The following is a 26,617-nucleotide window of genomic DNA, read 5'->3' as shown; positions in this document are numbered from 1 at the left end:
CTTCAAGGTTATACAGGATTCAGGAACAGCTGACAAAATGGCGTGTCGGCGAGCGCTACAAGCGCCCAGCCATAGCCGACAGCTTTGCCTTATTCGTTTTCTAAGGTTACTTAAAGACTCTTCACAAACTTTTAGAAGTTTTCACTCTAATGTGAGTTTTTAATGTGTTTTTATTATTTTTAACTATCACTAGGTCGAGATCGGTATACTCTATTGTTTATTTTCAAGCAGTTTCATCATTTTTCGAAATTTGTGTCAGTCTGCTATGACCTACTTTTAGGTACTTTTTCTCCCTGGATTGTTTATAATGTACTGTTTAGGTCTAGACGTTAGACTTCCCAGTGTACCAAGATAGAGAAGTATTCTAGATTAGATCTAGAATACTAGACTATTATATTATTTAGGCCTACTTGTACTTGTAGCCTATTGATTTGTGGACCAAGTAACAGTATTTTAGTATTTTCCCATTATCAAAATGTTAAAATCCCCAACAATCAATTCAAATAATCCAAACGTTAGGGCCTACTTCTTGTTGACATTGTTATTAATAAATTTAAATTATTATTGAAATTGTTATTTATTCAGTCATTGTAGTTTTGTAGGCCTTTAACTTGAACTTTACTTTAATTACATTAATTTTAGGCCTAGATGTACTTACGTGTATTTAATATTATTAGTTTGATGTAGACTTAGATCAAGAGACTAGTACCTATAAAATATAAATTAGTAGATCTAGATTCTACTTTCCTAGACTAGCTAGATCTAGATCTAGACATGTACTTATTTATTTAAAAGTTGCTTTATAAAATGTAATATTCTTATAATATTATTAGGCCTATTTAACTTTTGGGCTTATTTCAGATAACAACTAGTCACAGTACACCCCCTTTTTTACACGATTCTGTTATTTTGACATTTTCAGACACATGTAGGCCCTATTTGTCTAACACCCCATTAGGCCATATATAAAATTTTAATAAATAAGCCTAACACAACAGTGTTAAGTAATAAGCCTAAGCAATGAAAGAAAAAACAAAAATTTGTAGTTTTTAGAAGTATTAATTTATACTTTTTGTTTAGCCCTAAAATAAAATAAAACCCACTTGCAAAAAATCGAAAAGATATTTTCACAAATCTCGACGTTTTAGACCTCGAGTCGGAAAAACTTAATTTTGCAATCTTTTCTGTGTAAGTATATCTGTGAACATGATAATTTGAGAACCATTACAGCTAGGGTGATGAAACTTCATATATAAATATTACATCAAACTTGAAGTTCTGTATCAACTTTTCAGCAATTTCCGGTAACCCGAAGTAGAACTTATTCTACTTTCAATCTTTCAACAGCCTAGTAACTTGAGTACTGTTTCTGATAGATAGATGAAATTTCACATCTAATATAATAAGTAAAAGATCTAATTCTGTTTTCTGTCAAATTTTGAGTAATCTCTGTAGTATGTAAAAATTGATTAAAAAGAATGTTTATATCAAGAGTTGCCATCCCCATAGTGTTATATAAGAATATTCAAGAAAGTTTAGGGGAGATAATTTACTTTTAAAATGTCAATTTTTTTGTTTAATCCTCCATTTGATTTTGTCCCCTACATAAGTTAAGAGTAACCAGACCAGTAAAGCATCATGTCTAAATAGTGTGAATTAATGATAGCATATGATTTATTCATAATTTGAAGTTTGTAGTCTTTAGTTATAAATCAACTAAAGTCTTGACAAAAATAAGAAACTTTCTATGTGAGTCTTGTGTATTGGTCATTTAAAATATGACACTTGGAATATGAACCTCTTCTATAGTTCTATGTTTGTAACATTTTAAAGTAGCAATGTGGTTAGTCGTCAATATGTTAATGGTGTAATGGACAATTGCAATAATTTATTTCAGACAGCTTTATCCAACAAGTGCCAGTTTGGTTTTTTATTTGACATTGATGGTGTTATTGTCAGAGGCAAGAAGCCACTACCATTGGCCAAAGATGCTTTTGAGCTTTTGACAGAAAATAAAAAGTTCAAAGTTCCAACACTTTTCGTTACAAATGCAGGCAATGCTTTAAGGCATCGGAAGGCCCAGCAGCTAACAGAATGGCTGGGTATAGAGGTCAGTTTCCTTTCTCACTATTTACACATCTAAACACTGGTTGACATTAGTACGCTGGGTATAGAGGTCAGTTTCCTCTCACTATTTACACATCTAAACACTGGTTGACCTTTGATGGCTGGGTATAGAGGTCAGTTTCCTCTCACTATTTACACATCTAAACACTGGTTGACATAGATGGCTGGGAATAGAGGTCAGTTCCTTCTCTCGCTATTTACACATCTAAACACTGGTTGACCTTTGATGGCTGGGTATAGAGGTCAGTTTCCTCTCACTATTTACACATCTAAACACAGGTTGACATAGATGGCTGGGAATAGAGGTCAGTTCCTTCTCTCGCTATTTACACATCTAAACACTGGTTGAAATTAGTACGCTGGGTATAGAGGTCAGTTTCTTCTCTCACTATTTACACATCTAAACACTGGTTGACATGAGTTGGCTGGGTATAGAACTCAGTTTCTTCTTTTGCTATTTACACATCTAAACACTGGTTGACATTTGATGGCTGGGTATAGAGGTCCTCTCTCACTATTTACACATCTAAACACTGGTTGACATTTGATGGCTGGGTATAGAGGTCAGTTTACTTTCTCACTATTTACACATCTAAACACTGGATGACATTAGTACGCTGGGTATAAAGTTCAGTTTCCTCTCACTATTTACACATCTAAACACTGGTTGACATTAGATGGCTAGGTATAGAGGTCAGTTTCCTCTCACTATTTACACATCTAAACACTGGTTGACATTGATGGCTGGGTATAGAGGTCAGTTTCTTCTCTTGCTATTTACACATCTAAACACTGGTTGACATTTGATGGCTGGGTATCCTCTCTCACTATTTACACATCTAAACACTGGTTGACATTTGATGGCTGGGTATCCTCTCTCACTATTTACACATCTAAACACTGGTTGACATTTAATGGCTGGGTATAGAGGTCCTCTCTCACTATTTACACATCTAAACACTGGTTGACATTTGATGGCTGGGTATCCTCTCTCACTATTTACACATCTAAACACTGGTTGACATTTGATGGCTGGGTATAGAGGTCCTCTCTCACTATTTACACATCTAAACACTGGATGACATTAGTACGCTGGGTATAGAGGTCAGTTTCTTCTCTCACTATTTACACATCTAAACACTGGTTGACATTTGATGGCTGGGTATAGAGGTCAGTTTCCTCTCTCACTATTTACACAACTTAACACTGATTGACATGAGTTTAAATCAACACCCAGCTTTACTATTTTTACTAGCACTGGCTAACATTAGTTTAACCTTTAGCACATAATGTTTTGTCGTATGTAATCACCATATCATATGTTATCACCATGCCACCACAAAACCAAACCATTGCTCTACCCCCCCCCCCCCCCCCCCCCCCCCAATGTAAACTTGCTGCAGGTGACAGAGGACCAGGTGGTCATGTCTCACAGCCCTCTCAAGATGTTTCGCCAGTTTCACGACAAGCATGTCCTGGTGAATGGACAGGGTCCAGTGAAGGAGATCGCCCAGAACATCGGATTCACCCATGTGACCACTGTTGAGGAACTCTCCCACATGTTCCCAGAGCTGGATAAGATGGATCATCAACGCAGGAAACCTGCGGTCAGTTGCTCAACATTTTTTCTGTTGGTTTTTGTGAGATTTGGTGGTGTGATGCAACCAGCGGTCAGTTGCTCAACATTTTTTCTGCATGCTTTAAGCAGTTGGTGGTGTGATGCAACCAGCGGTCAGTTGTCAACATTTTTTCTGCATGCTTTAAGCAGTTGTTGGTTTTTGTGAGATTTGGTGGTGTGATGCAACCAGTGGTCAGTTGCTCAACATTTTTTCTGCATGCTTTAAGCAGCTGTTGGTTTTGTGAGATTTGGTGCATGTGATGCAACCAGTGGTCAGTTGCTCAACATTTTTTCTGCATGCTTTAAGCAGTTGTTGGTTTTGTGAGATTTGGTGGTGCGATGCAACCAGCGGTCAGTTGCTCAACATTTTTTCTGCATGCTTTAAGCTGTTGTTGATTTTTGTGAGATTTGGTGGTGTGATGCAACCAGCCTGAGGTTGCTCAACATTTTTTCTGCATGCTTTAAGCAGTTGTTGGTTTTGTGAGATTTGGTGGTGTGATGCAACCAGTGGTCAGTTGCTCAACATTTTTTCTGCATGCTTTAAGCAGTTGTTGGTTTTGTGAGATTTGGTGGTGTGATGCAACCAGCGGTCAGTTGCTCAACATTTTTTCTGCATGCTTTAAGCAGTTGTTGGTTTTGTGAGATTTGGTGGTGTGATGCAACCAGCGGTCAGTTGCTCAACATTTTTTCTGCATGCTTTAAGCAGTTGTTGGTTTTGTGAGATTTGGTGGTGTGATGCAACCAGTGGTCAGTTGCTCAACATTTTTTCTGCATGCTTTAAGCTGTTGTTGGTTTTTGTGAGATTCGGTGGTGTGATGCAACCAGCGGTCAGTTGCTCAACTTTTTTTCTGCATGCTTTAAGCAGTTGTTGGTTTTGTGAGATTTGGTGGTGTGATGCAACCAGCGGTCAGTTGCTCAACATTTTTTCTGCATGCTTTAAGCAGTTGTTGGTTTTGTGAGATTTGGTGGTGTGATGCAACCAGCGGTCAGTTGCTCAACATTTTTTCTGCATGCTTTAAGCACTTGTTGGTTTTTGTGAGATTTGGTGGTGTGATGCAACCAGCGGTCAGTTGCTCAACATTTTTTCTGCATGCTTTAAGCAGTTGTTGGTTTTGTGAGATTTGGTGGTGTGATTCAACCAGCGGTCAGTTGCTCAACATTTTTTCTGCATGCTTTAAGCAGTTGTTGGTTTTGTGAGATTTGGTGGTGTGATGCAACCAGTGGTCAATTGCTCAACATTTTTTCTGCATGCTTTAAGCAGTTGTTGGTTTTTGTGAGATTTGGTGGTGTGATGCAACCAGCGGTCAGTTGCTCAACATTTTTTCTGCATGCTTTAAGCTGTTGTTGGTTTTGTGAGATTTGTTGGTGTGATGCAACCAGCGGTCAGTTGCTCAACATTTTTTCTGCATGCTTTAAGCAGTTGTTGGTTTTGTGAGATTTGGTGGTGTGATTCAACCAGCGGTCAGTTGCTCAACATTTTTTCTGCATGCTTTAAGCAGTTGTTGGTTTTGTGAGATTTGGTGGTGTGATGCAACCAGCGGTCAGTTGCTCAACATTTTTTCTGCATGCTTTAAGCAGTTGTTGGTTTTGTGAGATTTGGTGTATGTGATGCAACCAGCGGTCAGTTGCTCAACATTTTTTCTGCATGCTTTAAGCTGTTGTTGGTTTTGTGAGATTTGGTGGTGTGATGCAACCAGCGGTCAGTTGCTCAACATTTTTTCTGCATGCTTTAAGCACTTGTTGGTTTTTGTGAGATTTGGTGGTGTGATGCAACCAGCGGTCAGTTGCTCAACATTTTTTCTGCATGCTTTAAGCACTTGTTGGTTTTTGTGAGATTTGGTGGTGTGATGCAACCAGCGGTCAGTTGCTCAACATTTTTTCTGCATGCTTTAAGCTGTTGTTGGTTTTGTGAGATTTGGTGGTGTGATGCAACCAGCGGTCAGTTGCTCAACATTTTTTCTGCATGCTTTAAGCACTTGTTGGTTTTTGTGAGATTTGGTGGTGTGATGCAACCAGCGGTCAGTTGCTCAACATTTTTTCTGCATGCTTTAAGCACTTGTTGGTTTTTGTGAGATTTGGTGGTGTGATGCAACCAGCGGTCAGTTGCTCAACATTTTTTCTGCATGCTTTAAGCAGTTGTTGGTTTTGTGAGATTTGGTGGTGTGATTCAACCAGCGGTCAGTTGCTCAACATTTTTTCTGCATGCTTTAAGCAGTTGTTGGTTTTGTGAGATTTGGTGGTGTGATGCAACCAGTGGTCAATTGCTCAACATTTTTTCTGCATGCTTTAAGCAGTTGTTGGTTTTTGTGAGATTTGGTGGTGTGATGCAACCAGCGGTCAGTTGCTCAACATTTTTTCTGCATGCTTTAAGCTGTTGTTGGTTTTGTGAGATTTGTTGGTGTGATGCAACCAGCGGTCAGTTGCTCAACATTTTTTCTGCATGCTTTAAGCAGTTGTTGGTTTTGTGAGATTTGGTGGTGTGATTCAACCAGCGGTCAGTTGCTCAACATTTTTTCTGCATGCTTTAAGCAGTTGTTGGTTTTGTGAGATTTGGTGGTGTGATGCAACCAGCGGTCAGTTGCTCAACATTTTTTCTGCATGCTTTAAGCAGTTGTTGGTTTTGTGAGATTTGGTGTATGTGATGCAACCAGCGGTCAGTTGCTCAACATTTTTTCTGCATGCTTTAAGCTGTTGTTGGTTTTGTGAGATTTGGTGGTGTGATGCAACCAGCGGTCAGTTGCTCAACATTTTTTCTGCATGCTTTAAGCACTTGTTGGTTTTTGTGAGATTTGGTGGTGTGATGCAACCAGCGGTCAGTTGCTCAACATTTTTTCTGCATGCTTTAAGCACTTGTTGGTTTTTGTGAGATTTGGTGGTGTGATGCAACCAGCGGTCAGTTGCTCAACATTTTTTCTGCATGCTTTAAGCTGTTGTTGGTTTTGTGAGATTTGGTGGTGTGATGCAACCAGCGGTCAGTTGCTCAACATTTTTTCTGCATGCTTTAAGCACTTGTTGGTTTTTGTGAGATTTGGTGGTGTGATGCAACCAGCGGTCAGTTGCTCAACATTTTTTCTGCATGCTTTAAGCACTTGTTGGTTTTTGTGAGATTTGGTGGTGTGATGCAACCAGCGGTCAGTTGCTCAACATTTTTTCTGCATGCTTTAAGCACTTGTTGGTTTTGTGAGATTTGGTGGTGTAATGCAACCAGTGGTCAGTTGCTCAACATTTTTTCTGCATGCTTTAAGCAGTTGATAGTTTTGTGAGATTTGGTGGTGTGATGCAACCAGTGGTCAGTTGCTCAACATTTTTTCTGCATGCTTTAAGCAGTTGTTGGTTTTTGTAAGATTTGGTGCGTGTGATGCAACCAGCGGTCAGTTGCTCAACATTTTTTCTGCATGCTTTAAGCAGTTGTTAGTTTTGTGAGATTTGGTGGTGTGATGCAACCAGCGGTCAGTTGCTCAACATTTTTTCTGCATGCTTTAAGCAGTTGTTGGTTTTTGTAAGATTTGGTGCGTGTGATGCAACACTGTGACACAGGAGAAACTTTCTATTTACTTAAATCACTAAAATGTGGTTTAAAATATGCTGCTTTCTCAGACTACTTTCAATAGGGTTGGGTTTATTGCCATCAATGGGGTTGGGTTTATTGCCATCAATGGGGTTGGGTTTCATTGTGCAGACGCCAGTCAGAAAGTCATCTGTTGGTGCCAGAATAAAATACAACTGTAGTTTAATGGACAGTAAATCTGATAGCAGCTCTTGTAAAAAATTATTCGCAACTCTTTCATTAGGTAGAATGTGGTACAGTGTGAACAGTGTTGTTTTTTGTGCTGCTTCTTACATAATTTGTAGAAAAGTCTAATATAAATATTTCTCAACAGATTTGTGCTTTTGAGCAATATTTCCCAAGATTAGAAGGTAAGAATTTTAAAAAATATTTTTAATACTGACACATGCCCCCAGACTGTTTAGTGCATATTGTGTTGTTAATGACACATGCCCCAGACTGTTTAGTGTGAAGTGTGTTGTTAATGACACATGCCCCAGACTGTTTAGTGCATATTGTGTTGTTAATGACACATGCCCCAGACTGTTTAGTGCATATTGTGTTGTTAATGACACATGCCCCAGACTGTTTAGTGCATATTGTGTTGTTAATGACACATGCCCCAGACTGTTTAGTGCATATTGTGTTGTTAATGACACATGCCCCAGACTGTTTAGTGCATATTGTGTTGTTAATGACACATGCCCCAGACTGTTTAGTGCATATTGTGTTGTTAATGACACATGCACCAGACTGTTTAGTGCATATTGTGTTGTTAATGACACATGCCCCAGACTGTTTAGTGTGTAGTGTGTTGTTAATGACACATGCCCCAGACTGTTTAGTGTGTAGTGTGTTGTTAATGACACATGCCCCAGACTGTTTAGTGTGAAGTGTGTTGTTAATGACACATGCCCCAGACTGTTTAGTGTGTAGTGTGTTGTTAATGACACATGCCCCAGACTGTTTAGTGTGTAGTGTGTTGTTAATGACACATGCCCCAGACTGTTTAGTGTGTAGTGTGTTGTTAATGACACATGCCCCAGACTGTTTAGTGTGTAGTGTGTTGTTAATAACACATGCCCCAGATTTGAATGTTGTATGCCCCAGGTTGTAGGCCTATATTAAAACACCTTCCTGTCCAGATAGGCAGGCTACACCAATAAAATGTATTCTATTACATTGTGGTTGTGTGTTGTTGTATACACCAACAAAATGTATTCTATTACATTAATGTTATGTGTTGTTGTATACACCAACAAATGTATTCTATTACATTGTGGTTATGTGTTGTTGTATACACCAACAAAATGTATTCTATTACATTAATGTTATGTGTTGTTGTATACACCAACAAATGTATTCTATTACATTGTGGTTATGTGTTGTTGTATACACCAACAAAATGTATTCTATTACATTAATGTTATGTGTTGTTCTCTGTTTCAGCTGTGATTTTGTTTGGTGAGCCAGTGAGATGGGAAACCCCCCTGCAGCTAATTATAGATGTTTTGTTGACCAATGGCAAGCCTTGTGATGATGTTCCTGATATACCCTACCCACATATACCAGTGCTGGCTTGCAACATGGATCTCTTGTGGATGTCAGAGTACAAGGTTCCAAGGTTGGTTTACTTGACACTATAGCTTGCCCTCTCTAACACTCTCACAGAGTACAAGGTTCCAAGGTGGGTTTACTTGACACTATAGCTTGCCCTCTCTAACACTCTCACAGAGTACAAGGTTCCAAGGTTGGTTTACTTGACACTATAGCTTGCCCTCTCTAACACTCTCACAGAGTACAAGGTTCCAAGGTTGGTTTATTTGACACTTTCATATAGCTCGCCCTCTCAATACACTCTCACTAGAGCTCTCCCACTCCTCCTCCCATTCCCACTCCTCCTCCCATTCCCACTCCTCCTCCCACTCCCACTCTAACACTCTCACTAGAGCTCTCCCACTCCCCCCCACTCCCACTCTAACACTCTCACTAGAGCTCTCCCACTCCCCCCCCCACTCCCACTCTAACACTCTCACTAGAGCTCTCCCACTCCCCCCCCCCCCACTCACACTCTAACACTCTCACTAGAGCTCTCCCACTCCCCCCCCCCCACTCACACTCTAACACTCTCACTAGAGCTCTCCCACTCCTCCTCCCACTCCTCCTCCCACTCCTCCTCCCACTCCCACTCCTCCTCCCACTCCCACTCCTCCTCCCACTCCCACTCCTCCTCCCACTCCCACTCCTCTCCCACTCCCACTCCTCCTCCCACTCCCACTCCTCCTCCCACTCCCACTCCTCTCCCACTCCCACTCCTCCTCCCACTCCCACTCCTCCTCCCACTCCCACTCCTCCTCCCACTCCCACTCCTCCTCCCACTCCCACTCCTCCTCCCACTCCCACTCCTCTCCCACTCCCACTCCTCCTCCCACTCCCACTCCTCCTCCCACTCCCACTCCTCTCCCACTCCCACTCCTCCTCCCACTCCCACTCCTCCTCCCACTCCTCCTCCCACTCCCACTCCTCCTCCCACTCCCACTCCTCTCCCACTCCCACTCCTCCCCCCACTCCCACTCCTCTCCCACTCCCACTCCTCCCCCCACTCCCACTCCTCCCCCCACTCCCACTCTACTTCTCACACTCCCACATGTAAACATGCAGCTCCATCATTTTTTTACCACATAAACACACATATATCCATCATCTCGCCCTATACATACATATCCACTGTCTAGACTCACCCCATACACATCCACTGTCTTGACCAGGGGTTCCCAACCCCGTGCCTGCGGGCGCCATGGCGCCCGCCGAACGATTCATATGTGCCCGCCTCTCACTATTCGACAAAGACAGAATTTTTTTCATAAACATTATTGAAAGGTTGAAGGGGATGGAAATCGAAAGTTTGAGGGGGGGGGGTGCAAATCGAAAGTTTTGTCCCCGGGTGACGGAAAGGGTCGCTACGCCTATGGAAGGAGTTTGTCGATATAAAATAGGTGGTGCCCGCCACCCTACCGATATTTTAGAATGTGCTGTAGAGTAAAAAAAGGTTGGGAACCCCTGGTCTATACTCTCCCCATACATATCCACTGTCTAGACTCTTACATACACATCCACTGTCTAGACTCTCCCATACATATCCACTGTCTAGACTCTCCCATACATATCCACTGTCTTGATGATCCTCCATTAAAGAACCAGACCTGCTGCCTAATTGCCAGGAGACTGTTTTAAATTAAGTTCCACAAAAGATGATGTAGACTCTCCAAATGAATCAGTGTGTTGACCACATGACCCCCCCCCCCCAACCTCCTGTAAACAACATACCCTGGTTGTGAGTCTGCCAATTTCCCCTGTGTTCTATATTTAAACCTATGACCTCTGTGCACTAGATCTTTGTTTTACTCTGGTTTACCCGCACCAAGAACCATAACTCTGACACATTGTAAACCTGTATCATTCAGGTTTGACTCGATAATGTACCAACACTGTTAAACTATACTCTTATGGTGTGATGTGTCTTAATGCACATCAAGTTCAAGGTCGATTGATACGTGCTCGCCATTAGAATATAGCTATGACGTCAGAGCATGTTTACAACTAGAGTGTGTTGAATTTCGGACAGTTGCTACACGCAGTGCGTCACTACATTGTTGTTGAACCAACTAGGTCAGTCCTAGGTCCTCCCAGTAAATAATCAATAGCGCTTGTCGTCTTCATTGATAAGACTAACACCCAGTACCCGGTTCATTGTCGTTGTTACATCACTGTAGTCCAGAGTAGAGCAGTAGGTTACCTAACCCGGTCTACCGGCGGTCACCTGACCCGTCTACCGGCGGTCACCTGACCTGTCTACCCGACCAGCGGTCACCTGACCCGTCTACCGGCGGTCACCTGACCCGTCTACCCGACCAGCGGTCACCTGACCCGTCTACCGGCGGTCACCTGACCCGGTCTACCGGCGGTCACCTGACCCGGTCTACCGGCGGTCACCTGACCCGTCTACCCGACCAGCGGTCACCTGACCCGTCTACCCGACCAGCGGTCACCTGACCCGTCTACCAGCGGTCACCTGACCCGTCTACCCGACCAGCGGTCACCTGACCCGTCTACCAGCGGTCACCTGACCCGTCTACCCGACCAGCGGTCACCTGACCCGTCTACCAGCGGTCATCTGACCCGTCTACCAGCGGTCACCTGACCCGTCTACCAGCGGTCACCTGACCCGTCTACCAGCGGTCACCTGACCCGGTCTACCAGCGGTCACCTGACCCGGTCTACCAGCGGTCACCTGACCCGGTCTACCAGCGGTCACCTGACCCGTCTACCCGACCAGCGGTCACCTGACCTGTCTACCCGACCAGCGGTCACCTGACCCGTCTACCCGACCAGCGGTCACCTGACCCGTCTACCCGACCAGCGGTCACCTGACCCGGTCTACCAGCGGTCACCTGACCCGGTCTACCAGCGGTCACCTGACCCGGTCTACCAGCGGTCACCTGACCCGGTCTACCAGCGGTCACCTGACCCGGTCTACCAGCGGTCACCTGACCCGTCTACCCGACCAGCGGTCACCTGACCCGTCTACCCGACCAGCGGTCACCTGACCCGTCTACCAGCGGTCACCTGACCCGGTCTACCAGAGGTCACCTGACCCGTCTATCAGCGGTCACCTGACCCGTCTACCCGACCAGCGGTCACCTGACCCGTCTACCAGCGGTCACCTGACCCGTCTACCCGACCAGCGGTCACCTGACCCGTCTACCAGCGGTCACCTGACCCGGTCTACCAGCGGTCATTTGACCCGGTCTACCAGCGGTCACCTGACCCGGTCTACCAGCGGTCACCTGACCCGGTCTACCAGCGGTCACCTGACCCGTCTACCGGCGGTCATCTGACCCGGTCTACCGGCGGTCATCTGACCCGGTCTACCGGCGGTCACCTGACCCGTCTACCGGCGGTCATCTGACCCGGTCTACCAGCGGTCACCTGACCCGGTCTACCAGCGGTCACCTGACCCGTCTACCGGCGGTCACCTGACCCGGTCTACCCGACCAGCGGTCACCTGACCCGTCTACCAGCGGTCACCTGACCCGGTCTACCAGCGGTCACCTGACCCGGTCTACCAGCGGTCATCTGACCCGGTCTACCAGCGGTCACCTGACCCTGTCTACCGGCGGTCATCTGACCCGGTCTACCGGCGGTCACCTGACCCGTCTACCCGACCAGCGGTCATCTGACCCGAGTGACCCGGTCTACCAGCGGTCACCTGACCCGGTCTACCAGCGGTCATCTGACCCGAGTGACCCGGTCTACCGGCGGTCATCTGACCCGATTTATATGGCCAGCTGTGACAAAACATCCCCGTCAAAACGGCCTTGTCTGTGTTGATCCGACAAAAGTACTGTACGGGATCACTACATGTCGGGAGTGTTAGTGTTGAGTATATATATATATATATATATATATATATATATATATATATATATATATATATATATATATATGTATATATATGCAGCCCCCCCCCCCCCCCTCCGGCGTACGCTACCTGTGGTCACATAATGTTGTATTGTATGGGAAAACTTAACAGCGGCTGCCTTGACTGAGTTTCGTGGTCATGTGACCCAAGGTCATGACCAGCGGTACATCTGATAACCAACTGATCCGCGCATGCTGCACGTTTGGCCTTTGATTTGGGGGGGGGGGGAGTTAGGTGGGGGGTCTTATAATATTGGTGCAGCAGATTAAAATAAGTCGTAGAGTGATGTGAATCTGTGTACAGCCTTATGTTGCCTCTCTATAAACTAGGATGCAATGAATGGGTATACCGATGTCTGATAATGGATTCTTCTGAAATAGGTGTGTTAGGTTATCCCTAGTCTAGTTTTCTGGATAAAATTTGGGGAGGTGCATTCAAGGCCGGTGTTAAAATCAACTGTTGGCCTCCTATGTCAAGGTCGTCAATTCCAAGGTCATAATCTATCGCATACACCTGCAGAAACTCTAAATATCTCCCGCCATCTACCGACTATTATAAACACAGACAGAGCAAAGGATATAAACTGTTTACACAATCAAATTTGGACAAATGGAAAACCTGCTTTAGATTAGGTTTGATCTATCTGATTAGCGCTAACGTCGTTAATGCTGCTAGCACATTCAGTCTGCTCATGTCCAACTTGTATCACTTCACATTCAGTCTGCTCACGTCCAACTTGTATCACTTCACATCCAGTCTGCTCATGTCCAACTTGTCTCACTTCACATTCAGTCTGCTCATGTCCAACTTGTCTCACTTCACATTCAGTCTGCTCATGTCCAACTTGTCTCACTTCACATTCAGTCTGCTCATGTCCAACTTGTCTCACTTCACATTCAGTCTGCTCATGTCCAACTTGTCTCACTTCACATTCATGCTCATGTCCAACTTGTCTCACTTCACATTCAGTCTGCTCATGTCCAACTTGTCTCACTTCACATTCAGTCTGCTCATGTCCAACTTGTTCTTTTGTCTCGCTATACTTAAGCTTGCCGCTCATTTATTTCACCAGTTAATTCACGAACATGAACTCAGTTAATTTTTTCATTCAATTGAAACTGTATGTTTGATCGTATGTTAGCTGTAAAGACTGTAATTTCCAGTGAGGGGGTAGGATGGGTCTGTGAGGGGGTGGCGTGGGTCAGTGGGGGGGGGGGTGGTATGGATCAGTGATGAGGGGGGGGGGCATGGATCAGTGGGGGTGGGTGGGTTATGTGTGGATGAGTCAGGGGGTGGTATGGGTCTATAAGGGGGTGAGGTGGTAGCTAGTTAAAAGTGTACTCTTAACAGATCATCCTTTACGGGACTGGTGGCCCTATGGGGCTAGAGCCAAGAGTTAGTGACCCTAGTGTCACGAGTTGCTGGCCCCAGTGTCGAGAGCCAGGAGTTGGTGACCCACACGGCTCCGAGGGCCGGATGTTTACGACCAACAACCCGGGGCCAACACGGATGTCATAAGGCGGGTCATGATTTGTTATTGATTCTCAATGTCCGGTTCATGTTCAGTGACTAAGCTCAACTGATAGCTGCTCTCTGTTACAAAGTCTTGTCCATTGGCTGGATTTGACCAGTAGGTTCTCTAGTGTAGTGATCGCAATGGAATGAAGCCCACACCATGTAGCAAACATGGAATGAAACCCACAACGTGTAGCACACATGGAATGAAACCCACACCATGTAGCACACATGGAATGAAGCATGGAAGTTAGCCACATCATTTAATTAGCAACATTATCAAGTTAGCCACATCATTTAATTAGCAACATTATCAAGTTAGCCACATCATTTAGTTAGCAACATTATCAAGTTAGCCACTATTTAATTAGCAGCAACATCAAGTTAGCCACATCATTTAATTAGCAACATTATCAAGTTAGCCACATCATTTAATTAGCAGCATTATCAAGTTAGCCACATCATTTAATTAGCAACATTATCAAGTTAGCCACATCATTTAATTAGCAACATTATCAAGTTAGCCACATCATTTAATTAGCTGCAACATCAAGTTAGCCACATCAGTAGGTCGGTCACATCATTAGGTCACATACACTGTTATGAAGCAGCATTAAATAATGCTGTGTCATTGCCTGCTCTGACCTAGTTCTGCTGGATAACACGATCATTCACCTTCTATTATTAGATGACCTCATTTCATTGAAAACCATCAAACAAAACCAAAGCTGTTACTGATTTATAAACCAATCTCGTCCGTCTTTTATTACTGAAGCCTTTATTATCAGGATATTGAAAATAGTTATTACACAAACGTAAAGGTCTATCAAACGCAGTGTTATACAAAATTGTTGAACAACGGCTACAACGGGCCCACCAAAATCAACACGGGGCCCACCAAAATCATCACAGGGCCCACTAAAAGCGACACGGGGCCCACCGGTGGCGGCTACACGGGGCCCACCAAACGCAACAAAAACTACACAGCGTTGCAAAAAGCTTTCCTTCATGCATTGTGTGGCCGCGTGACTTAAGTGCGGGTTCTTGTCTATGGTGTGGCCGCGTGACTTAAGTGCGGGTTCTTGTCTATGGTGTGGGTTCTTGTCTATGGTGCGGGTTCTTGTCTATCGTGTGGGTTCTTGTCTATGGTGTGGGTTCTTGTCTATGGTGCGGGTTCTTGTCTATGGTGTGGGTTCTTGTCTATGGTGTGGGTTCTTGTCTATGGTGTGGGTTCTTGTCGGTATTGCGTAAGAGATCTGTCGTGAACTCTAACGGTACACAACTTTCTAGATGCGCTGTGTTCACTGAGATAGTGATGTCTTGGCTAGCTTCACAGCTAGAAAAACAAAACTACTCAAAAAGCTTGGCACAATGTTGAACGTGTAGTTCCCTAGGTCAGGTCAGTCCCTCTAGGTCAGGTCAGTTCCTCTAGGCCAGGTCAGTCCCTCTAGGTCAGGTCAGTATCTCTAGGTCAGGTCAGTTCCTCTAGGTCAGGTCAGTCCCTCTAGGTCAGGTCAGTCCCTCTAGGTCAGGTCAGTTCCTCTAGGTCAGGTCAGTTCCTCTAGGTCAGGTCAGTCCCTCTAGGTCAGGTCAGTTCCTCTAGGTCAGGTCAGTCCCTCTAGGTCAGGTCAGTATCTCTAGGTCAGGTCAGTATCTCTAGGTCAGGTCAGTATCTCTAGGTCAGGTCAGTCCCTCTAGGCCAGGTCAGTCCCTCTAGGTCAGGTCAGTTCCTCTAGGTCAGGTCAGTTCCTCTAGGTCAGGTCAGTTCCTCTAGGTCAGGTCAGTTCCTCTAGGTCAGGTCAGTTCCTCTAGGTCAGGTCAGTCCCTCTAGGTCAGGTCAGTCCCTCTAGGTCAGGTCAGTCCCTCTAGGTCAGGTCAGTCCCTCTAGGCCAAATTAGTTCCTCTAGGTCAGGTCAGTCCCTCTAGGTCAGGTTAGTATCTCTAGGTCAGGTTAGTTCTTCTAGACTCTAGCCTAGAGTCTGGGTACCAAAACATCTGGTTGAACTTTTTTATCTGCAACTTTGTCACGTTTGAATTACATTAGACACCATGTTTGTTTTGAAAATAAGCATTTCCTGTTTGATGCAATAATAAATTACTATTTGGGGTTGCTTAATTCAATGTGTGAATGTCTTTAACTTTTATAACCATCTTTAAATAAAATGTCCTGGTACATTGACTATAACCAGCCTATTTTTCTCACCATAAGTCTTTTATAACCATTTTTAAATAAAATGTCCTGGTACATTGACTATAACCAGCCTATTTTTCTCACCATAAGTCTTTTATAACCATCTTTAAATAACATTTCATAGTACATTGCCTATTTTTCTCACCATAAGTATAACTTTAAGTTCTACTCATAGTGCAGGACATTCTGATCTCATAGCCTCAGAATTATCTAGTGATGGTGTCAGTGTTACAGAGAGAGCAAGTGCCCACCTGGGCTGTTATATTCAGATAATTCACCCAATGAAACATGTCACATGTCACCCAATGAAACATGTCACATGTCACCCAATGAAACATGTCATTAATGTCACCCAATGAAAAGTGTCCCAACTGTTAACCTCATATTGTCATTCTCTATCACCAGGTTAGGCCATGGATGTTTCATGAATGCTTTAGAGGGGCTTTATCAGGTAGGTCTGGCTGCTTGCTTACCAACTTGGTGTTGTATACTGTCTCTCACCATCTTGTAGCTGTCACCACCACCATTTTGTAGCTGTTACCACCATCTTGTAACTGTCACCACCATCTTGTAGCTGTCACCACCACCATCTTGTAGCTGTCACCACCACCATCTTGTAGCTGTCACCACCACCATTTTGTAGCTATCACCACCACCATCTTGTAGCTATCACCACCACCATCTTGTAGCTGTCACCACCACCATCTTGTAGCTGTCACCACCACCATCTTGTAGCTGTCACCACCATCTTGTAGCTGTCACCACCATCTTGTAGCTGTCACCACCACCATCTTGTAGCTGTCACCACCATCTTGTAACTGTCACCACCATCTTATAGCTGTCACCACCATCTTGTAGCTGTCACCATCACCATCTTGTAGCTGTCACCACCATCTTATAGCTGTCACCACCATCTTGTAGCTGTCACCACGACCATCTTGTAGCTGTCACCACCATCTTGTAGCTGTCACCACCATCTTGTAGCTGTCACCACCACCATCTTGTAGCTGTCACCACCATCTTGTAACTGTCACCACCATCTTATAGCTGTCACCACCATCTTGTAGCTGTCACCATCACCATCTTGTAGCTGTCACCACCATCTTATAGCTGTCACCACCATCTTGTAGCTGTCACCACCACCATTTTGTAGCTATCACCACCACCATCTTGTAGCTATCACCACCACCATCTTGTAGCTGTCACCACCACCATCTTGTAGCTGTCACCACCACCATCTTGTAGCTGTCACCACCATCTTGTAGCTGTCACCACCATCTTGTAGCTGTCACCACCACCATCTTGTAGCTGTCACCACCATCTTGTAACTGTCACCACCATCTTATAGCTGTCACCACCATCTTGTAGCTGTCACCATCACCATCTTGTAGCTGTCACCACCATCTTATAGCTGTCACCACCATCTTGTAGCTGTCACCACGACCATCTTGTAGCTGTCACCACCACCATCTTGTAGCTATCACCACCACCATCTTGTAGCTGTCACCACCACCATTTTGTAGCTATCACCACCACCATCTTGTAGCTATCACCACCACCATCTTGTAGCTGTCACCACCACCATCTTGTAGCTATCACCACCACCATCTTGTAGCTATCACCACCACCATCTTGTAGCTGTCACCACCACCATCTTGTAGCTATCACCACCACCATCTTGTAGCTGTCACCACCATCTTGTAGCTGTCACCACCACCATCTTGTAGCTGTCACCACCACCATCTTGTAGCTGTCACCACCACCATCTTGTAGCTGTCACCACCACCATCTTGTAGCTGTCACCACCACCATCTTGTAGCTGTCACCACCACCATCTTGTAGCTGTCACCACCACCATCTTGTAGCTGTCACCACCACCATCTTGTAGCTGTCACCACCACCATCTTGTAACTGTCACCACCACCATCTTGTAGCTGTCACCACCATCTTGTAGCTGTCACCACCACCATCTTGTAGCTGTCACCACCATCTTGTAGCTGTCACCACCATCTTGTAGCTGTCACCACCATCTTGTAGCTGTCACCACCATCTTGTAGCTGTCACCACCATCTTGTAGCTGTCACCACCACCATCTTGTAGCTGTCACCACCACCATCTTGTAGCTGTCACCACCACCATCTTGTAGCTGTCACCACCACCATCTTGTAGCTGTCACCACCACCATCTTGTAGCTATCACCACCGCCATCTTGTAGCTCTCATCAGCACCATCTTGTAGCTGTCACCACCATCATCTTGTAGCTGTCACCACCACCATCTTGTAGCTGTAACCACCATCTTGTAGCTGTCACCACCACCATCTTGTAGCTGTCACCATCACCTTGTAGCTGTCACCACCATCTCGTTGCTATCACCACCACCATCTTGTAGCTGTCACCACCACCATCTTGTAGCTGTCACCACCATCTTGTATACTATTTTTCAATGCCAATTTGTTGAGTAGAAATAACCAATCGAATACTTTAAAACTGTTAAAATATTTCATGTAATTCGAAGGTTATGTTTAGATTTTAAAATGTGATTTGGTTTGTTTGATACCCACCAGAAAATAACAGGGAAGGAAATGAAGTACACAGCACTGATAGGAAAACCCAGTGAAATCACATACCACCACGCTGACTATCTGCTCACCCAACAGGCCAAGCTGCTGGGGGTGGAGAATATACGCAGGATATATTGTATAGGGTAAGTTCAATCTTCCTGGGCTACTCTATATTACCCTCAAACTGATATTATGGTTGTATTCCCTAGAGAATGATTCTATTATTATATGGCTGTATTCCCAAAGACTGACATATATGGTTGTATTCCCTGGAGATAACCCAGAGACTGATATATAAGGTTGTATTCCCCAAAGACATGTATATATGGTTATATTGTTGTATTCCCCAGAGATAACCCAGAGACTGATATATATGGTGGCAACCTGTACAACAGATACCTACAGCGCAGGAGGAACAGCAGCAACGGACACACAGACTCTAAGAAACTGAGGGTAGCCTCACACAGGGCGGATGCTGAGTTTCTAGATGAGGACAGTGGGGAGGAGGACGAGGACGACACGCTGATGTTTCAGCGAGACTCTGGGGCCAACGTGCGGGTCATCAAGTCCCTGGAGGAGGACACCACGGGTGTGGTCAAGGCTTCAGCCTGTGAGAGTATACTTGTGTGCACCGGGGTGTTCAAGAAGAGCAATGACGCCAATTCTTTTGCTAATGCTAGGATCAGCAACCATAACCATAGAGACTTTGTCATTGACCCCTCCCTAACCCACCCCAACCATGTAGTGCCCAATGTCTTAGAGGCTGTCAAGTTGGTCTTTGAGAAAGAAAACTTTGCCTGAGCCCTGGATCTGATGCTGGAGGATTTATTCTCACACTAGCAGATGATAGAGCACCAGGTCTAGCTGGACCAACATTGTCCTGCACACCTTTTATTTTACATGCAAGAATTAGGCCCAGGTTTCATGTGTATAGTTTTGTAGTGCTGTATATTTATTTTCTACTCAGCAATCTCAACATGTCTAGCAAGCATACAGCACCCAGTCCCCACTTGTAACCTTGAAGTGTCCATAGAACATTTGCTATTCTTGCACCAGCTATTTTAGGATCAGTATCAGGCTGTCCACACTTTCATATATTTGAGATTTTTCTGTACATTATCATGTCCAAGTAAACAGGATCTATTGCATTTACAGTAGTCTAACAGGGAACCACTGAAGCTAGTTGTGTGGTCAGCTGCCACACTGAGGCTAGTTGTGTGGTCAGCTGTCACACACTGAGGCTAGTTGTGTGGTCAGCTGTCACACACTCTGGCTAGTTGTGTGGTCAGCTGTCACACACTGAGGCTAGTTGTGTGGTCAGCTGTCACACACTGAGGCTAGTTGTGTGGTCAGCTGTCACACACTGAGGCTAGTTGTGTGGTCAGCTGTCACACACTGAGGCTAGTTGTGTGGTCAGCTGTCACACACTGTGGCTAGTTGTGTGGTCAGCTGTCACACACTGAGGCTAGTTGTGTGGTCAGCTGTCACACACTGAGGCTAGTTGTGTGGTCAGCTGTCACACACTGAGGCTAGTTGTGTGGTCAGCTGTCACACACTGAGGCTAGTTGTGTGGTCAGCTGTCACACACTGAGGCTAGTTGTGTGGTCAGCTGCCACACTGAGGCTAGTTGTGTGGTCAGCTGTCACACACTGAGGCTACTTATGTGGTCAGCTATCACACTGAGGCTAGTTGTGTGGTCAGCTGTCACACTCTGGCTAGTTGTGTGGTCAGCTATCACACACTGAGGCTAGTTGTGTGGTCAGCTGTCACACTCTGGCTAGTTGTGTGGTCAGCTATCACACTGAGGCTAGTTGTGTGGTCAGCTATCACACTGAGGCTAGTTGTGTGGTCAGCTGTCACACTCTGGCTAGTTGTGTGGTCAGCTGTCACACTCTGGCTAGTTGTGTGGTCAGCTGTCACACTCTGGCTAGTTGTGTGGTCAGCTATCACACTGAGGCTAGTTGTGTGGTCAGCTATGCTCCCACAGAATATGACTCAGGAGAAAAATAAAACTTATGGATGTTGTATATTTTCCTAGACTAGGGTACACACAGTGTATGAGCTTGTTTTAATTAGCTAGGGTTGGTTGTTAAACTCAATAAGTTTAGGTGAACTGATAATGTCATGTCATTACCTGTGTGCTGGCATATGTCATTAGCTATGTATGCCAGCATGTTGTGTCACTAGTGCTGTCATGCCAACAAATGTCACAAGAGATGTGCCTATTGGAAAAGCTACATGTACAGCTACTAATCATTGCTGGCACAACCAAGTAAGAAACCAAAACATACCTAAAAAGTTTTTAGAGATTTTGTTATTTTTTGTTTCACTGGTGTAAAGCATCCGGCAGTAAATCTAAAGCAGCCAGCAGTAAATCTATAGAAGACTTCAACATGTGTCAATGGTGCTGTTATTTAAAACATCCATTTGAAGCCTTCCACAGAGATTAGAGACATGTATTACATTTAGTAGCAACATATACTCAAGTTAACTCTTTAAAGTTTATTGTGCACTATGTGCATCAGTCTGTACATACCTTGAACTTGACCTGTGAGCATTATTTTGAAGTGTCCATTCAAATGTAAAAACTTGTCAACAACTAGGCTGTTTGCTTACTTTAATGATCTTGTCATGAATCTAATACTAGCGCCCAATATGGCTGCCAGTCAAAGATCTGACTTGATGAAAAATGTTTTTAAAATGTGAATGGCAGCCACGCAAATATGGAATGCAACAATTTAAATAAAAAATTACGCTGTGCTAGTCTTTCTGTGATAGTTGTTATAGGATGACAGTGTATCTGGGCCATGTCTAAAAGTTTTCTGTGATGGTCTATCTAAATGTAACAACGGCTGGACTAAGATATTCTATCACTCGTTTTTCCCAGAGCCCTACACATTTTGTTACCCAACAGTTGAACAAATTCTGTATAGTTTGCCACTGTTTGCATGTAACATTGGGGCTGACACTCGGTGACAGTGTTGTATCATACATGCAGCAACTCAAGTGTTTTTAGCTGTCACATTTGGCAGCAGGTCATTACTCACATGACAATTACAAATTGCATTGAACCTAACCAACACATAACCTATTAATTAGGAAAAGTTCAGGATAGAATACTTATTGTACAACTTATTTCCTATAGTGTCCATCCAGCTGTGTCCATCCCGCCCCCCCCCCCCCCCCCCCCCCCCCGGCTACTGCAGTCGCAAATATAGCTGGTAGATTAGCAGATTACAATGTGTTGCACATTGATGCCACATTTTGTTAATAACAATCATTGAAGAATCTGTCAATCTGCTCCTCAAGATTTCCCATACAGCTGCCACAGCCAATGTGCTAAACTACTGCTTCATCTAGCCAAAAAATGAGGAAAAAGTGAATCTTTATACCAAAAACCAATACATTTGTTAAGATGATTTTAATACAATCTTGAAACAACACAGCAAGTTTATGGCAATAATACACAAGAACATATACACATTTGTTTTACAGATCTGTAGGGGTGTGTAAAACAACCATAGCAATTTTGCTAAATACAACACTATTGCTTGCAGGTGATATAGGGGAGATGTCAGTCCACTGATTCTTTCATCATTCAACACACACCAACACTAAACCAGTCCCTTATCACTCAATACACACCAACACTAAGCCAATCCACCAGTCCCTTATCACTCAATACACACTAAGCCAATCCACCAGTCCCTTATCACTCAATACACACTAACACTGGAGCCAATCCACCAGTCCCTTATCATTCAATGCACACCAACACTAAGCCAATCCACCAGTCCCTTATCACTCAATACACACCAACACTAAGCCAATCCACCAGTCCCTTATCACCCAACACTAAACCAACCCACCAGTCCCTTATCACTCAATACACACCAACACTAAGCCAATCCACCAGTCCCTTATCACTCAATACACACCAACACTAAGCCAATCCACCAGTCCCTTATCACTCAATACACACCAACACTAAGCCAATCCACCAGTCCCTTATCACTCAACACACACCAACACTAAACCAATCCACCAGTCCCTTATCACTCAATACACACCAACACTAAGCTAATCCACCAGTCCCTTATCACCTAATACACACCAACACTTGCCAATCCACCAGTCCCTTATCACTCAATACACACCAACACTAAACCAATCCACCAGTCCCTTATCACTCAACACACACCAAGCCAATCCACCAGTCCCTTATCACTCAATACACACCAACACTAAGCAGTCCATCAAGCAGCAGTTCAATGAGAAAAGGCAGTGATAGGGGAAGTAAGTCACTGACTAAAACATTCTGTAATTTTATACATATAGAGATGAATAAGGATAGAACTGAAAAGCAAGCATTTGATTTTCAATGTGTAAACCCAATGTTAATTAGATGAATCAAATGGACAAAAATAGTTTAACCACATTAAAGTGACTTGTATAAAAGAAATGACTCCAAGCAAATAATAGTTAACAATGTACAATGTGTTACACAGCCAGTCATATCTGACTACATGAAATTAGTGAAAATAAATAAGTCTAGAAACCCTGGAATTCATGTTTTTCCAAATTTAATCAAAGTTATGTGCTTAGTTGTGACAAAAAAATAATTCATTATGCATTTTAGAAGAAAATAAAGTTTGAAGGAAAATGAGTATTTTACATGCATGACTTGAAGTGTGTGAGTGAGGAAATATTTGAATAAACCAGTAAATGCTGGGAGAGAGTTTTATGGATCATTAATCTTACTGTGGTAGTCTCATACAGAAATGGAAATAAACTATTTCTAACAGAGCACTAACCAGCTTACAACCATGGAAATCAATTTTTCTAAAGAAATAAATAATGAACTTGTTTTTTAAAAAAAACTTTCAGTAGAGGATTTCCCAGAGAGATTTTAAAACTATTAGTACAAGACAGAAAACCTTGACTAGATTCACTCAGATATTTAAAAAGCTTCCACAAGGATATACGTAACAATGACATTTAAAGCACAGAGATTTCCCACCACCTTAAAAAAGCAGATCATCTTGGGTAAGTGGAGAGAGGATTGAGATGAGTTTTTAAAAGACTGCAAAGGGTTTCTCCCTTTTCTTACATCTACCCCACCATATGAAATCTGTCAACATAAAAATAAGGGGACACATCCACTGTGACCGACTGTGAAACTCTGACCAAACACTTCTGTCACACACCAAGTTTGACATTCTCACTAAATATGTGCATGCGTCAATCTTCCAGATGCAACTACGTCAATGACATCTTCTCTGACATCTTCACTGCCACAAAAGGGTTGTCATCCTCCTGTGAATGACAAGTCAGTGAGTGACAATTCTGTACTAATACATCAATACACAACAACCAAACCTGCACATGTAATGCACTAGTGCTAAACAGCGTATCAAGTCTTACTGTTTATTTATGTCACTCTCTTGACAAGAGCTCCCAGCCCCTAAATAAAAATTTTCGGTTCTAAAGCATTTTTTGTTGATTTAGTTCAGCAAAGAAAAAGAAAGCTAAATTAAAAGATAAATTCTATTTCAATGAGTAACCATCTTCAATGGCTACCCATCCACAAGGTCAGAGTGAGTTCACATACTAAAAAAGAAATTCCTGCCTTCTGTATTTTTAGAATTAATGTGGCTTGGCTTTTGTATTCTAAATTTTAATCACTGCACCACTAAACATCTTTAAAACCTTTAATGATTATTTTTCCGATGCTTTTTCAAGACTTAATAATTGATTTTTACAGAAGGCAACTGTTTGAATACAACCATAATTTCACAAGCAACTTGTGAGATTATGGAGAAAATTGTACAAGAAGGCACACATTACTTTATTTGGCTAAAATAAAACAAGAAATTACAAACCTTCATTGGATTCTTGGAGAACTTCTCTTTGATTTTACCCAAGAAGCTGATACTCTTGTGGTCAACAAAGTGGACATCCTCCTCATCATCCTCCATGCCACAAGTCTCTGCTGCAGGCAGTTCACCATCATGTCCGCCTGCTGTTTCCACAAGCTTCATGTACTTGTACTCTAGCCTAAGGAGACATGTCATGTACTTGTACTCTAGCCTAAGGAGACATGTCATGTACTTGTGCTCTAGCCTAACATATGTCATGCATTTATACTTTAGTCTACACATAAGTTACTTGTTGCACTGCATGCGCTGTTTGCATACAATTCTGAAAGGCTGCTACATTTCTTTACATTTAACTTTCACATATCTTCTTCTAAGATGTATGATTTAAAAAGTTTTCTAACAAAACTAAAATTTAAAAGTTTCTCACTTTTTATTCCTGGACCAGCAGTAAATTAGCAGCAGCATCATGATGAGTCCAAGGCCAAGTGAAACAGGTATGGCCACCATCACCTGAAGGGGAGGGAAACCATTTAGCTAGACAGTTACACCATTTAGCTAGACAGTTACACCATTTAGCTAGACAGTTACACCATTTAGCTAGACAGTTGCACCATTTATCTGGACAGTTTCAGTAAGGTAAAAAAAACAACTCCTCATAAACAGGAGAAACTAGTACCAAACCAGGTGAGAGACTTACAGCAAAGGGCAAAACTTGACATTTCTGGCTGACAGGTGTCAGTGCATCTTCAGGCAGGTGGGTGCAATGGCTAGAGATGAAAATAGTTAATAAAAATATCACTAGCAATGAAACAGGTAGTGTTAGAAGCAGGCACAGTAAGGTCTTCATCAGCACACAACAGAGTCTTTAGAGACAGAGACTTTATTTTGGGCTTACCTCAAAAGTGAAAACTTGCATAAACCTCACAGCAGCTACCTTTTTATTTATTCTAATAAAATCTTGAATCAAGACTCACGCTGGTGGAAAGTAGTGAATGCGTTGCTCCCCTTTAATACATTCCCCTTTCAGCACTGAGTAGTCCTCCCTGCGGCATCTAGGGCATGCATGGTTGGTCAACCAGAGGAAGTGAAACAAGCAGCCATCACAAGTTCCATCTGAACACTTGGGGGGCAGCAATATCTCTCCCTGGCCTGTCTTATCTGGGTCACATCTTAAACTTATGATGGTAGTTCTACCATTAGGACAGGCACTGGTGGAGCTAGATAGATCAGTTGTATCATTAGGACAGACACTGGTGGAGCTAGATAGATAAAGTTTTATCATTAGGACAGACACTGGTGGAGCTAGATAGATAAGTTTTATCATTAGGACAGGCCCTGGTGGAGCTAGATAGATAAGTTTTACCATTAGGACAGGCACTGGTGGAGCTAGATAGATAAAGTTTTATCATTAGGACAGGCCCTGGTGGAGCTAGATAGATAAGTTTTATCATTAGGACAGGCCCTGGTGGAGCTAGATAGATAAGTTTTATCATTAGGACAGGCCCTGGTGGAGCTAGATAAAGTTTTATCATTAGGACAGGCACTGGTGGAGCTAGATAGATAAAGTTTTATCATTAGGACAGGCCCTGGTGGAGCTAGATAGATAAGTTTTATCATTAGGACAGGCCCTGGTGGAGCTAGATAGATAAAGTTTTATCATTAGGACAGGCCCTGGTGGAGCTAGATAGATAAAGTT

At 43.5% G+C, this 26,617-nt stretch overlaps 2 protein-coding genes across 8 annotated transcripts in view; one reads left to right on the top strand and one right to left on the bottom strand.

Moving 5' to 3' along the window:
• Nucleotides 1-21,805, top strand: LOC131937239 (haloacid dehalogenase-like hydrolase domain-containing 5). Its single transcript, XM_059294507.1, has 8 exons — nt 1-151; nt 1,898-2,110; nt 3,531-3,734; nt 7,627-7,663; nt 8,742-8,916; nt 16,886-16,931; nt 19,046-19,185; nt 19,393-21,805. Exons 1-8 carry the CDS (start codon nt 38-40, stop codon nt 19,841-19,843), a joined length of 1,380 nt encoding a protein of 459 aa, XP_059150490.1. The 5' UTR covers nt 1-37; the 3' UTR covers nt 19,844-21,805.
• Nucleotides 21,806-22,444: 639 nt separating this feature from the next.
• LOC131937209 (endosome/lysosome-associated apoptosis and autophagy regulator family member 2) overlaps nt 22,445-26,617 on the bottom strand; it is a 36,273-nt gene continuing 32,100 nt past the window's right edge. For 6 of the 7 annotated variants that reach the window (XM_059294445.1, XM_059294451.1, XM_059294450.1 and 3 more), the window contains 5 exons: nt 25,896-26,138; nt 25,619-25,688; nt 25,349-25,431; nt 24,925-25,099; nt 23,227-24,358 (listed from right to left, as the gene is read on the bottom strand). In XM_059294445.1, coding sequence (XP_059150428.1) covers nt 24,302-24,358; nt 24,925-25,099; nt 25,349-25,431; nt 25,619-25,688; nt 25,896-26,138 — 628 coding nt within the window. In that variant the 3' untranslated portion in view covers nt 23,227-24,301. Of the gene's footprint in view, nt 23,146-23,226; nt 24,359-24,924; nt 25,100-25,348; nt 25,432-25,618; nt 25,689-25,895; nt 26,139-26,617 lie in introns of those variants that run through there. The other variant, XR_009386174.1, reaches the window with a different exon arrangement.

Source organism: Physella acuta, unplaced genomic scaffold, assembly GCF_028476545.2.
Source record: "Physella acuta isolate Inbredline_101_S28 unplaced genomic scaffold, ASM2847654v3 ptg000204l, whole genome shotgun sequence".
Lineage (NCBI taxonomy): Eukaryota > Metazoa > Mollusca > Gastropoda > Physidae > Physella > Physella acuta.
The sequence above is the reverse complement of the archived record's forward strand: the minus strand, read 5'-3'. Positions and strand labels throughout refer to the sequence as shown.